General features: G+C 44.9%; 1 protein-coding gene across 10 annotated transcripts in view; it reads right to left on the reverse strand.

Annotated features, from left to right (window-relative positions):
• EXD3 (exonuclease 3'-5' domain containing 3) overlaps positions 1-17,387 on the reverse strand; it is a 286,268-nt gene that overhangs the window by 202,732 nt on the left and 66,149 nt on the right. For all 10 annotated transcript variants that reach the window (XM_051636482.1, XM_051636485.1, XM_051636478.1 and 7 more), the window contains one exon: positions 17,191-17,305. In XM_051636482.1, coding sequence (XP_051492442.1) covers positions 17,191-17,227 — 37 coding nt within the window. In that variant the 5' untranslated portion in view covers positions 17,228-17,305. The remainder of the gene's footprint in view (positions 1-17,190; positions 17,306-17,387) is intronic.

The raw sequence follows: 17,387 nt of genomic DNA on the forward strand, positions 1-17,387 counted from the left end.
GTTGCCCAGGGAGGTTGTGGCTGCCCTCTCCCTGGAGGTGTTCAAGGGCAGGTTGGATGGGGGTTGTGCAGCCTGGTCTGGTGGGAGGTGTCCCTGCCCATGCAGGGAGGTTGGAACTTGATGATCTTTAAGGTCCCGTCCAACCTTCACCATTCTATGATCCATGGAAATTGAAATTCAGGAGTTTAAAAACAACATTTAAAACAACACTTTGGAAAAGTAGCAATCTCTTCTTTCACACTCATTAATCCTGCAGAAGTGAAGAAAACTAATATGGCCCAGGATTATGTCCTTATTTTCTGGCTACTTAGGACCAAGACTGTCAGGAACAGCAGATGGAGCAGGTCTAGTGGACTCAACTGCAGTTTGGGAAAGAACCATCAGATGCAGAGTACTATCATAAAACTAAAAAGATTTTTTTTTTTTCCCCCTCCAGACATCTCTGGAAATCCCCAAGTTTTAAACCTAAGAATTTTAACTGTCTCTCCTAAGTACTTTTCCACGAAAAAAAGCCCAACTGTTAATAACAAGAAGCCATAGCACATGTTTTGAAGGCATCCAACTCTGTTTTCAGAACAGTAACAGTAGTTTAATGCTTCTTTAAACACCATTCTTACATTTTCTTCTGCCAGTTCCTCACTTCCCTGTACTTAAAAGGTATCAGCAGATGCTGAATGAGAACCAGAACCTCTTCCTTGTGGAGGCTGATGGGTAGGATCACGTTGCTGATCTCCACCAATATGGACCAGGCAACAGGTCCTCTACAGCATCAAAAGGGCTGCAGCTCCATCCCTGTCAGCAGCTGGAAGGCACCAAGGGCATCCTGCTTCTCCGAGGCCCCAAGGATTTCTATTTCTGTTATCTACACAGTTCCATAACTGGCACACCTGATGCAGGCATTTAATATCAGTCACATCATTTGTCTTCATCTCTTTTGTGTAACCCAATCACCAAAAGAGATTTGTAGATGAGACCAGAGGAACACAGCCTGAGCCTGAAGAATACTTCGGCTTTTCTGCCAGCATTTCAGAAGCATATTAAAATAATCATGTCAGGAAGGTAGAAACTCACTTTTATGTTGTCTTTTTATCAGCTGAGATCATCCAGATCACTGGAGACAGGTAATCAGGTTCAATGAAACTTTGTTCTGTAAGTATCCCAATAAGAATTAAATTGGTTTTAAAGCGAGAAGTTAAAAGAGGAAGTTTTACATGTTGAGAGCTGATGTTACTGACGAATTCAGGTGGTGTTTAAGCACATATTAAAATGCACAGCTAAAACCATCTGGTCCACATTCTGTACCTCACATTCAGACCTTCAGCTGAAGAAGTCAATGCATTTTATCCCATCTCAAGTGACACCAACTTATTTCAGCCAAAGCTTTAAACCTAAGTATCTCCTTGAGGGAACAGCTCTATGGGTGAAATCCTCACCCAAAGAAACTGATGCAAAAATTTCCATACACATCAACTAAGAAAGCATTTCCCTGGGCTTGCACTCATATCCTAACTTTTTAATCCACACTTAATTTCTGTCTAAATCAAGGAGAGTTTCAACTAAGCTACGGTTGGTATGAGCTTTCTATAAAATTGTATCATTAAATGCTTTAACTAAACATGCAAAAGCCATTTCAAAACTTGTGTCACACAGGAGTGAGGATGGAAATATTTTCCTGTCCTGTTGCGAGGGGTTCAGCTTATTTAGCAAAGCCAATAAAGGTGCAACTGAGCTTCCTCATGGGACCATAGGGCTGCAGCTCTCCTGGGATGGGGAAACTACTGGGAAACACCAACATGTTCTGCTCAAGAGAGGAAGACCATGGCAGACCTATGTGTAGGGAAAGGAGGTGTGCTCATCCCAAACACAGATGTCCTCCTGATGTTCTTTCCATGCAGTTTGAGACTTTGCTCTTTATAAAAACAGCTTTTGGAGATCTTTGTACACTGACCTGTTTTTTACTGGTAGAAAATGAGGGGGAAAAAACAAGACTGCAGCACTTCCAAGTTTTCTGGCACTTTCTGGAGTCAGGTTATCGTAACAGCTTTCATTGTTTCCTTAGCACACAGACTGAGTGGCAAAAGCAAGAGCTGCCAGCTGGTGGGTACTAGAGACAAGATCAGTGTCTTGCAGTTAAAACTGTAACTAACTTTTCCAGCAAGAAAAAAGCCCACAGCTTTTATTGTCCAGTGCTTGACAAAGGCAGAGTTGAAGGAGGGAAACACAACGTTGGAACAAGGCTAAGAAACTTAAGAACACATTACATTTTGCCACTGACTGCTTTTGTAAAGTATTTACTTTTAAATTCACAGCTTCCCAGTGTTTCTGTGAGAGTTACTCTTCACATGCTCGACCCAACACATGTTAAAACTTGTATGTATCTTTCCCATTAGTTAAAAATCAAAGCCAAAGTAAAAAGCTTCAGCCTGCAGCAGATATTAGTGTCATCTCTCCCAGTGCAGGGGTATTTTTAGCCTTGAAAGATCTGATGAGAGGAAAGATACAGAGAGCTGAAACAAATGCCTGTTTTTTTTCTCTCTGCCCATTTTTTGTAAATGAAGCTGTGTAGGAATTACCTACAAATGTTTCTTTTTTTCTGCTTACCTCCACATCTTCAGTTACAGCAGAGGGGGAAGATAAATGGAAGCCATGTTAACCAACCCCCGAGCAGGAGATGACCCATCACTCCCAGTTGCTGCCCAACAGTGTCCCACATCATACAGCACCCTGTGCTGGTCACCACCTGCCTCCCTAAGTCTGTCACTGGGAAATTCACTTTTCCCTCTGCTTCGTTGGCCATTCGTCTTAACAGTGGGTAACCAATGATCCCCCCTCCGGGCCAGCAGGTCCTAGTCACAGCTGCTTATTTTCTGTCCCCCAGGAGATGATGTCCCTGACACTGTCACCAGCTTGGTGCATTCCTCCATTTCTCCTCCCTCCTCCTCCTCCTCTGTCTGTGTGGGGAGACAAGCCACGAGTAACAACTGAGCAGGGAGGGCAGATGTGGGTGTCCATGAGCCACGCTCTACTGGACAGCATATTGAACCAAACAGATTGCTTTAAACGTTAATTTGAGAAGATATCATAGCTTCTAATCAAAATTATGGCCTGTAAAGTAGCTTTTCAGCTCCCCTTCAGGTTACATAGAATATAACTGTAAGACGCAAGTGAAGAAAGTGGAGAAGACCCGTTTGTGCAGGCTGGATCAAGCTCTCTCCAGGCAGAGTGCAATTGCTGCTTTGCTTATATCAAAGATGCTTATAATGAATGGTAAAATTCCAATCCAAAGAAATTCCTCCTCCTTCCCTTAGCTAATTCCATCTCAGAGAGTTCTGCAAAAACCCTCTCAAGTACTGATTCTCAGCATTGCCACAGAAAGCAAGAATCTCCAAATTTGTTCTTGATATCTCAACTCCTCTTGCTGCTTTTGAAAATCCCATCCTGAGGTGCCAGGAACAGTTCCAGATACTCCAAAGTGTGCCCCAAGTGCTGAATCTGTTCCCTCCAGGCACAAAACTCTCCAGATCATCTTCAAGTGATTGCAAAGCAGCCAAATGCTTTTCCCTCAGCCTGCTGGCTCCAACTGCTCTTCTCCAGGACACATTACAGACTTAACACACAGGCTCAGGGAAGAACTTGCCCAGTACTTAACACTTACTACACTGTTTGCCTTGGATATTTTCAGTGCTACTAGAACTAGATACAAGGCTGAATAAAAGATATCACTGCTACTTAAGATAAAAGTAGTGATGGTTTCTCACTTGCAGAATTTATAGGTGTACCCTCTTAGATTAAATAAAAAAAAGACTCTTTGAGAGGTTCTTGCTCATGACTTGCAAAGCCACAGCTCTTGGGAGGTTAAGTAGAAAATAAAGGGTACCTGTCAGCTCACCACCAACATGTTTGAAGAGATTTGGTGGTTTCTATGGCAATGGGGAGGGTAATGTGGCTGCCTGGTTACAATTCTGACTGACGCACATCTCAAACAATCGTTCTTTTCCTGTTCATATGACATAAGAAAAACAGGATGCTGAGAGGTGTTTATCTGAACCAGCGAGATAAGCAACTCACTGACATTTCTAAAAGTATGACATTGAACTAACAAGATGTTATAGATTTTTTTGTGGAAAAAAAACCCAAAACAAACCAACCAAACAACAACCCAACTGCTGAACTGCTGAATGTGATTAAATTATGCATGGAAAGATCCTTTCCCTCAGAACCGCAGGAAGCAGTTGAGGAGCTGTTCTACGAGCCATGAATACCAATGGGAAGTCTTTTTAGTGGGAGATACTGAGTTACAGAGCTGAATCAAAACAGCTCAGTGTGCAATATCCTGCTGCTTCCCAAAGCTGTGCTCAGTTCAGGGACCACTGGTGGAGTGGGCTACAGAGAACCTGAGTGCTGCCATGGTCTCACTGCCAGACAGGGACACCGGGCTGGATTATCACAGAATTGTTATGGTTGGTCCACCCAGGAGGAAAAAAAACCAAAACAGAAACAACCAAACAACAACACAGCACCAATCCACCATGCCCACTACAGCATGCCATGAAGTGCCACATCTGCACTTTTTTTTAACACCTCCAGGATGGCAACTCCACCACCTCCCTGGGCAGCCCGTCCCAGTGCCTGACTACTCTGTTGGTAAAGAAATTTCTTCCCAATATCTAGTCTAAACCTCCCCTAGTGTAACTTCAGACTCTTTCTGGAAAGCTGGAGAGGGACTTTTAAAAAGGGTTGGTAGTGAGAGGACAAGGGGTAATGGATTAAAACTGGAAGAGAGGAAATTTAGCTTAGATATTAGGAGGAATCTCCTCACTACGAGGGTGGTGAGACACTGGCCCAGGTTGCCCAGAGAAGCTGTGGCTGCCCCATCCCTGTTAAAGGACAGGTTGGATGAGGCTCTGAGCAACCTGGTCTGGTGGACATGTCCCTGTCCATGCAGGGGGGTCAGATCTAGATGATCTTTAAGGTCCCTTCCAACCCAAACTATTCAATGATTCTACGATTCCCTCTGGTCCTATTGTTACTCACTTGGGGAGAAGAGGCCAACACCCTCCTCACTACAAATTCCTTGCAGGTAGTTGTAGAGAGCTCCTCTCTTCTCCAAATTAAACAATCCCAGTTCCCTCAGCCTCTCCTCACAGAACTTGTTATAACATGGTCTGTTGGAACAAGCACTGTTTCTCAGGCCTTTTACTCAATCTGAGTAACCATCACAGGCACTTTGGAGCATTTAAAAATGTCCTTTATGGCCTGAGAGGGAGCCTTACAGCTCCTATTGTAAAGTCATCAGTAGGGAACCTGCAACCAAAAGCACACAGCAGAGTATGGGGCTGCAATCACTGCTCTCCACTAATTATCACAAGCTGGTCCAGTCCAGCAAAATGCTGCAGTTTAAAGCTGAAATCCAGCTCACATCCAAAAAAGCATCACCATCACCCCAGGGATTGTTCTGGAGCAGGGGAAAGATACCAGTCCTGACACCCATGCTCTTCTCACCCATGTACATGGGCAATAGACCCAGCTGGAAACGTCCAGCTAGGGCAAGCTAATGGTAATGTAACCAGGAAGAGGTTGAACATCCTGCAGAGGACACAAGTGTCCACTGGTATTTGCTTTAATATATCACTCCACACACATTTGGGACAAGAGAATTCCCTACAAGCAGGGAAAATGGTTAAGGGACACTTACAGGCAGCTGTATTAGAGAAACCTGAAAGAAATACAGCTTGGAAAGTTAATTGCCAGCAGCTGCCTTGCTGTGGTAGCAGGAAGAACAGGGTCCTCAGCAAGGAAGCTGGAATGGATAAGTGGGACATTCATCCGTGTTTTTGGAGACATTTGGAGTATACAAACCATTCAGAGCAGGATGGTTTACGTGGAATCAAACCAAATAAGGAAGAGAAGGTTAGCATGCTTCACACTGACTTCCTGAGGGGTCACTCCCGTGTAGGAACTATTGAGGACTAGACCTACAGTCTCCTCAGTCTTCAGCCTCACAAGACAATTAACACTGCTCAACATTTTGGCCTGTCCAAGAATTAGCTGTTAACTGTGAAAAAAGAAAATTGAAAAATCTTTCATATACTTGTTCATAGCGTTGACTATTTAAAATGCACATATAGTTTAAAGTACAAAATTCAGTAAGGCCTTTTGTATGTCATCATATCCCATGGAAGAACCAGACCACATGCCACAGTGCTCCAACCATCCCAGAGTACAGCCATGTCATTGTACACTGCTAGACACAGGGCCCGACACGAAGGACCTGATATTAACAATACTTTGGGTTATAGCACAATGGCCACCACAGACTGACTTGAGCACATGGTTTGAATAATAATGATGTAACAGAGAATGTAAAAAGTCTTAAGACAGAAAATATGCACAATCAGATATTGAAATGAAGGAGAATAAATATGGGGACTCATTAACAGTATAAACAAGTGAGCAGCAGGGAGCAGGAGATGGGCTGAGACAGCTCTCCCAGGAGAGCACCCTGCAGCTGCTAGGGATTCAAAGATCAAAGTGCCTGTGCACTGTCACAACAGCTCCATCCCACAAAGGGATCAGGCAGTGTGAGATGTAATTGGATGCAATATTTACCTGCAACAGTTCTTTGTGCCATCAAGAGCATCTCCCATCCAGGAGCTACAACAGACTTTATGAGCCACAATACCTTGCAGGTGGTTCAGTGGCAGCTGGCTTTGGACCTCTGGGAGCACCAACTTCCTTAGTTTGCTTCCCAGGAGAACACTGGCTTCCTTAGTATTGCAAAAACATCACCAAGTTTGACGCAAAGCTACCTGAACAACCAAACACGTGTTTGTGAGCTGCAGTTACCTAAAAGCCTTTCCAAATGGTTGCCCTCTTCTAGTGCCACTTTCTTTATTTCAAAAACATTTAAAATAAAGATCTCTGAAATCTTCCTATGAGACTTGCATGCAGCCAAGGATGGGTTGATCCCCCAAACACAAACCTTTTAAGGTCTTTACTGTGACCACTTCAACACTTTCTTGCAAGTCAGTGATGCCACCAAGACACACCCTGAAGCAGCACTGCTGAATGAACCTCCACCATCATGAGCTGCCAACATCGGGTGTTACTTCAAAGACAAGACTTCCATGTTTGTATTTTTTTCCTTTTCTACATTGAGCAGGTGTTGGTTTCCTTAAAAAGCTGCACCTCAGGCTATACTTACTTGTAAGGCAGGAGATGTGGCACTTGTTCCACACACAGGCATTGGGAAGTGAAGCAGTTTACCCAAAGTCTCCCAGGAGAAGTGAGAACAGGAGCCCGATTCTGACCTCCCTCCATTTTCACAACACTGCAGATCCATCTGCTTTAGCAATTACTTCTAACTTACTGTAGCCTGGTACCAGCAGCCCTGGACACCCAGGGCATAGCTCCCACTGAAGACACAGGCCCTCCTGAGCGTCAGGGACTACAGGAACTCTCAGCGTCCCCATGAGCCATGCCCAGAGCAGCCACATGTCTGTGCAGTCTCCTCTCACCCACAGGGATTCCAGCTGCACCAGTCCCATCTTCTCAGGGCTACCAAAAAACCCAAACCACAGTCAGGATTTAATTTACAAACCAGTTCTCTAATTCTCTGATTTTCAAAGTCCTTTAGGAAACAAAGAATAAGCTTTGTTACCCATGCTACCCATTTCAGAAGACACAGTGTAGAACAGATCGGTGTAAGAAAGTGGATTTCTACTTACAGAATCATCAGAGTTGGAAGGGACCTCTAGAGATCATCTAGTCTAACTCCCCCACTAAAGCAGGATTGCCTGGAGCATGTTCCACAGGGCTGCATCCAGGCAGGTCTTGAATATCTCCAGAGAAGGAGACTCCACACCCTCCCTGAGCAGCCTGTCCCAGGGCTCTGTCACCCTCCCAGTACAGAAGATTCTCCTCATGTTCAGATGGAACTTCTCTGTTCCAGCTTGTGCCTGTTGCCCCTCGTCCTTTCATCGGCCACTACTGAACAGAGTCCATCCTCCTTGCAGCCACCCTTTAGATATTTACAGACATCAATAAGGTCTCCTGTCAGTCTTCTCCTCTCAAGGCTAAACAGTCCCAGCTCTCTCCACCTTTAAAAATTTAAGAAATAGATGGCCCACACTGGGCCACCCATAACTATTTCCTTGTATGTAAATAAATGTACTTTTATGTCAATTTTGTTTTCCCATTTGGTGCACATATTTAAGTCAGTATCAAAGGAACAAATTAGAAACCAAATCATTGTCTCTGGCTTGTCTGGCTTATAGATCAACTCCCGTTCTACGAAATAAGCGACCGTGAAAGCTCCCGACAGCCAAAGGTCCCTCTGCCAAGGTGACTCCCTGTTTGCCTTGGAAGTAGCCACGTCGAGGCCATCTCATCCAGCCTGCAAGGGAACGTGGGGCAGATTGAAAAAGGGAAAGACAGAGACAGACAGAGAGACACTGCGACAGACTGAGAGACAAAGACTGGCGGTGGGATGAAAGAACAGGGAATGAAGGCACGACACAGCCAAGCCAAACAGAGTTTTCCTTGAGTGATTACATCTGCTGGAGAGTCCCCAGCTTGCACTCTCCTTGCTGAGAAATTCTGTTAATTGTGTCTAGGACATTCTAAAAATCCCAAGAAAAGCTCCTCTGTAATCATGAAAGCTCTGAAGTGCATGAACTTTTGTTATGCTGAATTACTGATAGTTTGCTGCATACTTCTTGAAGTAAAAGCTGAAAATTGCTTTACAGAAGATTTTTCTGAGGTACAGCCCTGCAGAGAGAAAACCAGTAATAAATCTTCATATCTTTCTCCCCAAGAAAAAAAACAACAAACAATTTAGAAAAATTCTTCTCTCTCCCTGTGTCTGTGTAGCTGACTACAAAGAGCATCCAAAGCAAAGGAAGAGAGACCTCCTCACATTAGGCAAAATTAAATAAGGTTAAATGAATGATCTGCAGAGCCAAAGGGTCCAGTTCTGTAAGACAGCATCACTGTCTGGAGTCAGCAGGACAGGGGCTCTCCCCCAGCCACCAAAGCCCCTCACCACATGATGGTGGGGAGCAGGCAGCTGGGCAAGAGCAAATATCCAGCACCCGAGCCAAGGCAGGGCTGGATGTCAGGCTGCCACGGTCACTCTCTGCTCCATATGAAAATCAATACTTGCCAGCCAGCCAGATCAATACTGGGCAGTTTCTGAGTGGGCTTTTCAGAGCCGTGATGCTGCCGAGACCAGACACACTCTGGGGCTACTGGAACACGCTGCCCACTGGCTGCACAGCAGGACCTGGCTCTCCTGTCTGTGGCAAACCTCCTGGCAAACCTCCCACCACTTCCAGCCTGTGTTCCCAGCACTCATTTGTCCTCTGCCGCTCACCATGATAACCAGAAATACCAGAGCTGACACTCCAAGTGCCTCATTTCTCTCTGCCACAACCCAAACATCTGCCTGCAGATATCAGGCAACCAGATATGTGTATTTCCTAAATTCGAGGCTCTGTCATTGGAACAGGCTCCAAAGACAAGGCTCAGTGTTAAAAGAACAAAAAAAAACAAACCACAGGGTGAGTTGGGTGGCCCTCAGCTCACCACCATCACATCACTAGTGTGTGGTACCCAGGAAGGTGGAAGCCTGACTAGGGGGGGCACCTAACATACCTGCACCCATAAAACAGCCACCCAAAGGTGTCCTCTGGCATGCATGTCTTTCAAGTACTTTGAATTAATACCTAGCTGTATTTTTATTATGTATTTTTTATTTTAGCACTACTTTGCTGGTGCTAAAGCAAAGTATCTCATCCTCATGACATCTCTGCTGTGTATCACAAGCAAGTGCAGTTACACCAGCCAACCTGAGCCCTCCCAGCAGCTCACCTCAAAATGCAGAAAGCCCCTTCCTACCCCAGGTTGTGCAGAGTCCTCAACACAGCCTCCATGGGCCAGGCCCACCCAGGCTGTTGGCAATTAAATAACTCAGCCAAAATACAGGTTAGTTCTTGCTGGACCAGTAAATGGAACCAACCATGTGAAGGGTCCAAGGTTACAGCACTGGAGCAAAGAGAATCACTTATGTCCCCAGGGCTGGGTATGAGGGTGTGATGGAGAAGGGTAGAGAGCAAGACCTTTCCCTTGCAGCTCATTCGATTCATTAGAGCAGACAGCACTTCCATTTGGTCCATTCAGCCCAAACACACTTCTTTCCTTACAATGTATAGAGACACATTAGTAATTATATAATAGGTAGCAATGCATGTTCTTCAACAAACTGCGTGGTAGCTAGAACACTGAGTTTTGTGTGCTCTACAATGCAAAAGAGAAGGCTCCAACTTCAGGTGAAACTCATACATCAGCCACAAGACAGGATCTCTTAGTCTGCTGCAGCAGTTTGGCCAGGCTGATGCTGCAGCACCTTGAGCAGGAGTTGCAAGCCCTGCTGAAAAGATGCAAATGCACAGATGGACGTCAGCATCATCCAGATGGATTAAAAAACAACTTAAAGTAACTTTAAAACAGTATATAACCTTCAGATAGGCAGCCTTTTCAGGCAGAACCTCCCCCTCTGCTCAGTTCTTCAGGAAGCACAACCACTCCTCCATGGCAAGGATCATGCCATCTAGAAACACCAGCTCAGTATCTACTGAAGGACACTTCAATACTGAGGCTGAAGGAAGCCTCAGTGGATCAGAAGACCGGCAGCTGCTGAGTGAACTGGTGACAGTCCGCTGAGTGGAAGAGCAGGTGGCATCTCTGAGATGAGGAGCCTGGTCTGAACCAGTGAGCAAAGGGACCAGTGGCTCTTCAGCCACTACCACGTGGTACAGGGAATAGTCTGATGGACAAGAACCACAATTTGGGAACACCTACTGCAATAATCTCAATCTTTAAAACCCTAAAAAACAGTGGTTTGTTGAGGAGGAGGCTGGGGTTTTGTTTTATGCTATTTGCCTCCTGTTTTTATCTTAGTGGATAACATTCATTTCCAGTAACTGTCGACCAAAGTGGAAAAGGAGTATTTAACAATAAAGTGCAAGAATCCATTATGAGTAATGGCAACCCATGTGCTTTTATGAAACAATAACACACCAACATAAAATAAATCAGTGCCTTCTCATTTAACAATGTAAATTACCCTCCCACCTGCTGTGACTCTCCGTAAGGAGAAAAAGCTGGCTGCATATTTACCAAGCTGTGTATCCCAGTCTCTTTCTGAACTGGCCTAATGCCCTGGGGTTAGACTGTAGGACTCTGTCATCTCTTGCACTCGTATGACCTAAGAAAGGGAATGTGGCCTTTTTCCCACAAGCCCAGAGTGAGAACATCATAAAAGCTGAACTTTAGCCCCCTTTTTGGGCAGGCAGCACAATAGCAAGGAGGATGCTGTTACTCCCTGGAGGCTCTGCTGCTGAAAAACATCACCAAGCTCAAGTAAAAGGTCAGTAGTTAGGATTGCATCTCTTGTTTTCTTCAGTTTTCCTCCTCCGTCAAAGGCAGTTAAAAATTCTTTGCACACCCCCCTCCCTCCTTCTGAGAAATGCAGGAAGGAAGTGCTTGCAAAATAGTTTAATTTAAAAGAAGGCATAATCACACACAGAGCAAACCCTGGTTCAGACCCCGAGCAGGACGTTTCTCTTGCCTCCACTTCCCACTAAAATACAAAGGACTCTGCAGCGGCAGAGCTGTCCCTCCCTGCCACTTCACACGCAGAGGCTGAGTTTTCACTCTCAAACCCTTTGGTTGAGGGGCAGATACCTTGGATGAGACGATCTGCCCCTCTGCTCCTAGAGAGCACACACACCCTGCAGGTTCTTGGCATGCTGGAGCAGAGGACATCTGCCAAGGTACCAGGGGCTGTGGAGCCAGGGAAAGGGGATGCAGGCCACCCCATCAGCTCTCGAGGTGCTGCATGGTAACAAGCACCAAGAGGCACTAACACAGTCCAGGGCTGAGGACACAGTTTCACCTTCATTCTTTCTCATGACTACTACTTGTTTGATCTCACAGTATGTTTTTCCTGTAATGTTTGTTACTTGGATCTTGCTAGAGTTTGCAGAGGTTGTTTGGGACCATTGGATTTAACCTGACCCTTGTCTTCACTAGATTTTGTGAAAGAACCAGAGTGGGAGGAAACAGCTCCTACATTCCATCCCTTTTTGCAAAGAGGAATGTAGAGACCAGCAGGCAATTCATGGAGAACAACTTTGTTAGAGAGCAGGTCATGTCCTGTGAGCACATGTTCAACCTAAATATCACTTTTCTCACTCACACAGTGTTCTGGGCAAACAGCAGTCACCACCACCAGCCTATTTCTTTGTTCAGAGGCTTTGGTAGCCCTGAGGACTCGCCTTCCCTCGAGCCAAGACCCATCACAGCCACCAGCACGTCAGAAGGGGCTTGCAAGTCCCTGCCTCCTTTCACTTCTGTGAGAACCCCCAGTCCTCCTGGCCACAGCCGCTCAGATCATCCCCCCGCAGGTGGCTCGGTGCTGGAGCCGGTCCCGTCCTGCCGCTGCTGCCCCGCGCTCCTCGCATTGCTGGGCTGGCTGCGGTGGATGGATTTCAGCTTGGCACTCTGGGACTTAAAAGGGACCCTGTTAACAAATCACAGTCCTATCTCTCTCTTTTTTTTTTTTTTTTTTTTTTTTTAACCCCTTGCTGTCACTGAGCATAATTAGATTTATAAAATAAATAAGAGAGCAGTGCACATGGGAACTGAGCAGAATTGCACCCGCAGCCCATTAGAGTGATGTCTTCTTTCTCCAAACAGGATGGCAAGGACAAGCACAGACATAATAATTTATTTTCTAGAAGGAAATTAAGAAATTTTGCATGCTGTTAATGTGAGCACTTTCCCATGTACAGGCAAGCAGCTTCACAAAGGGGAAGATTAACACTTCCACAAAACAGGGAAATGAGACTGCCAAATGCCTCAAACTGTCTGGGGACTTCGAGTCTATGGCAGGACCTGAAACTAGGTTGCTGAGTTTTGCTTTTTTTCTTTTAAAGTTGACAACTTCAGTTGAAAGCATCTACTTGCAACCCTAACCAGTGAGAAAACCTGTTTTTTCCCAGTTACAGGCCACAGCCTTGATAGAGAAGTTTTCCAGTTTTGTTCTTGTTTTCATGAACATACAGCTATTACTGCTGTGTATTATCTTTCCCACCCACTAACTTTCACCTTCTTTTCAATTGGTGTTATTCATGTGCCTTTCTGGTAGATTTAAAAATAACTGTTAGCATTTCAGAAATGCCTGCTGATTATAAATGAGGACTCCATAGCACTGCATTCTGTCAAGACCTTAAATAAGAAAAAAATTTTGTCCCATGAGGTACTGTAAAGGCATTTAAGGAGCTTACTCCCCACCCCACGCCTGTTGCAAGCCCAGACAAAGGACAATAAAAATGTGAAGCAGAGAAGAAGGAATGAAATAACCACAGGAAGGCACATCTGGCTGGGCAGATGAGGTGCTCGCGCAGGTAGCCACAAGAAGCTGGGGATTTTTTTGCTTATCAAGACTTACAGACTGGTTTTTATACAATTATAAAGTATAAAAAGCATGGACTGCACTGAAAGATGTGTTACAATTCCAACCAGCACACCAGGCAGTGTGCAGATGGGGTTTCAGTAGCACACAATTTGCTTCTGGCAAGTCTTCACCAATTACCTCCACAACTCTAGCCTAAAAACCTTATCATTAAAACAACATATTCTTTCTTTAATTCTAGAGCCTGTACTCATATGCAAGTTCATCTCAACTTTGCCAAAATATAGCCTTAAGTTAATACTGTTTTGACTCTGAGTACACTGGGTACAATGCAAAGTCCGGCTGCAGAAATTACTGACAGTCGCCTTTTTCAGGGAGAAAAATCAGAGGAAAGGGTGAAGTAATCCTGTAGTGTCAGTTAACTCATGAAAAAGACAACCCCCCAAAATACTATTTTCTTACACTATGAACAACTGCTGAAATTTCAAAGTTTTACATTTACCATAAAGCTGGACTCCTGACTTGAATTTCACTCCAAACCTGCCACTGACCCAAACAGAGAAGACTTGGAGGTGTTTTAATTCCTCACTAATTTACAAGCTGATGTGTTTTAGCTGACCTCAAGGTGTGGGCTCAAACACAGAGGGCAATTCAACATGGGCAGTATCAGCCTGAAATAAACGTTAGTGCTATGGTAGCTGATAGTCTTTCCAACCCCCACCTTCAATTCCCAACTATAAACCAGCCCTCTTGCTGTTGGACACAACCTGCTAGGAGGTAGCTTTGGAATATCTCAGGTCAAAGAACAACAGGATGGCTTCCAAAAAAGGCTGAGTGAGAACATGGTGATGCCAACAGGGCTCTGGCTGTATGGATGCTCACACCCAGGAAGACCAACCAAGGTGCTCAGCCTTACACATAAAGCATTCAGGATAGGTGTATATGGAAAATACAGCCCCCCAGTATTGGAAACTTGTTTCTCCATCAAGTTAGACTCTTGATATTCTGTCATATCTGGTTGTACAATAGGATTGCTCATCATCTCCTAACAGCCAATCCTTGCAGGCTCTTGCTATCAGAACCAAAATAAATTCCCAGCTCCAAGTTGGTGAGACTGCTAAAGCCATACTGAAAAAAAAACCAAAACCAAATAGCTGTTTTAAGGAATGGTTGAAAAAAGGTTACAGAGCAGACAGGCCTGAAACTATTATCTAAATATTATAATGCAGCTTTTAAACAAAACCAATAATAGGAGGAAAAGATCACAGTTCAGTTCGGAGTCTTTTCTTGGAGAGAGGCACAGAATCATGTTCAGCAAAGGTGACTCATTTCAAGGTGAGGCCTCCACCTAAATTATTTCCTCCTTTAAGGCACCACAGATAGTGTTTGCCTCATCACTGCCCTACCCTGCAGACTGACAGAACCCTCTGCCAGACACTTCCTCACCCCGTGGCCAGACACCTCACCCTGGAGTGCTGTGGCCCAGGGAGCATCCCTGGTCACTCCTGTGGCTTAAGACTCCACCACCTGCCAGACTACACACCAGACCTTTTCCTTCTTTTTCCCTTTTTTTCCTTTGCTAAGCTGCATCTTCCAAAGGGGAATTTTGACTGTTGAAGTACTTGATTATAAAGGGAAGGGAAGAAAACCCGCAGTGACCTGCTGTCAGACACTCGTCCCACGGGCTAGTGCAGGAACCCCAGTGGTTGGTGCTCCCGCCGCCTCCCGAGTGTTGCTGCCAGACGTGTGTTTTTCCCCTTGTGCTGCTGGGATTGTTTGGCTGGACTGGGTGATGGATGGTGCAGAAGGCTGTGTCTGGAAATGTGCTCCCAAGTCGACAGGAAGCTGAGGGGGCCCTGGCCAGCACTTCCTTCCTGCATACAAGGGGAGGACAGAATGGGAAAAACCTTGGCTGTCCCTTACCCTGAGAAAAGTGCTACCCTTCCAGCTGGATTACAGTAAAAATATTTTCATCTTTCACAATATTATAATATCCTTCTCTAAGTATAGCTACAGTGGTGGCAAGGCTTAGATAATAAAATGAACCAACAATGTAAAACTCACTGGGTGGCTACAGGGGGCTGGTGCTGGAACCTGAACAAATGGAGGTCCAAACTTCAAGATCCCTATCTCAGCCAAGCTCTAAATCATGAGTGGATCAGACCTGGTTAACTCAGGATCTTGTCTCCACGAGTAACAGTACTAAGCACTTCAACAGAAGGTGTAAAATCCACACTAGTAGTACACTGGAAATGTGTCCCTCTTGACAGCTTCATACCTTTGCCTGTTTTAGAGAGTGGATCTAAACTCAAAGCATAACATTTCTTACCCCTACATAAAATAATACTGCAATGAGCAACCTGTGAGTATTCTGACCATGTGGTCCACACATTTCTCATGAGCATCCAGGACGGTTTGTGTCATAGAAACTTTCCTTAAATTACTTTTTCCAAAGACCCAGCTTGTGAGTCCTTCTGTGGATGATTCATTCATCTGCATGACATCCTGACATGAAATCATCATCTGTTCTCAGTAACAAAAACACGTGCAGAGTATTAAAGAATGGGTATTCCATGCTACCACAAGAATATTCCATGGTACCACAGGAATTTTCAAAAAATTTTCCATTCCTGAACTCCCAGATTCAAACCCATAGACAACAGCAAGATCTCAATTGTAGGCAGGTGTTCAGAACCCCAAATGCATCAACCTGTAGTGCCTCCAGCCCAGTGGGTTGTGACAGCAAGAGCATGGGACAAGGTGGTGGCTGTGAGGACCACTTCCTTGCTACCCCAGCAAGGGGATACCCCAGCAATCCCCTCAGACATATATTGTTTGGACAAGTTTGCCCGAGTGAGTCTGCAAAACAGAGGAAGAACCTCTCTGGACTCCTGACAACAAAAGAAAACCCCCCAAACCTGTGCACAGACAGATCTCATAAAGGCCTCTAATCCTGAAAAAGGAATCAGACAAAAAGACCTCACCCATTCACAAAGAGTAGGGAACAATGGAAACTGTCAAAAAATAGCCCTCACGTCAGAAGTAAGAATGCCCCTCTACACAACCAAAAAAGCACAGAGCTGAGCAAGAGCCCAAGAGGCTGTCAGGCACTGCCTCAGGCCCTTCTCTTTTGAAGAAACTGCTAGAAGCTCTGGATGACACCAAATTCCAATAACCAAAGATGGGGATGGAAGAGGAGAGGAAATTTATGCTAGGACTGAGCCAGAATAAGTGACAAATTCCTGTCCATTCAATCTTTACAGGAAGGACCCAAACACTGAAACTTTGTGGGACATGCATGAAAAAAACAGTTGGCATGTGCATCTTCCCCGGCCTTACCTTGTAGGGTAAAGCCATTACAAAAGCAATTAATGAGAAAACTAAACTACGAATGAAATCTGAATGAGTTGTGTAACACACAGTAATAAAAATCATGTGTTCTTCTAAATTAGTGAGAAGTTATAAAAATAGTTGCTATAAAAAGCTTCAACCTGGAAAACAGTTCTAAGAAAGCTGACATCTAGATGTGAACCAGGAAACCTCAAAGATCCAGTAACCTCCATGGCACACAACTCAGCATGGAATTCACAGGTTTTGCTCTACTTGTGACTCAGCATTCCCCTCCAATAGCACTAAGGAAAACAAATGGAAAACAAATCATGCTGAACGAACAGGAGCAGACAGACTAACACTTGGACAAGGGGAAAACTCACCCGTGGGCTGATCACTTGAGTCACTGTCCTGATTCATCCTCCCAAAGGTGGCACCAAATCAGGATGCTATGATTAGTGGTCTACAGCTCAGAGTTGGTAGCCCAAGCTCTTGCTTCTGAAAAGAAAAAATGTAGTGTTACTATAAAACTGCAGGAACTTCACCCTGTGTGACAAAGGAATCACCTTGTGTGGGACCT

The sequence above is a fragment of the Apus apus genome, chromosome 19 (assembly GCF_020740795.1).
Source record: "Apus apus isolate bApuApu2 chromosome 19, bApuApu2.pri.cur, whole genome shotgun sequence".
NCBI lineage: Eukaryota > Metazoa > Chordata > Aves > Apodiformes > Apodidae > Apus > Apus apus.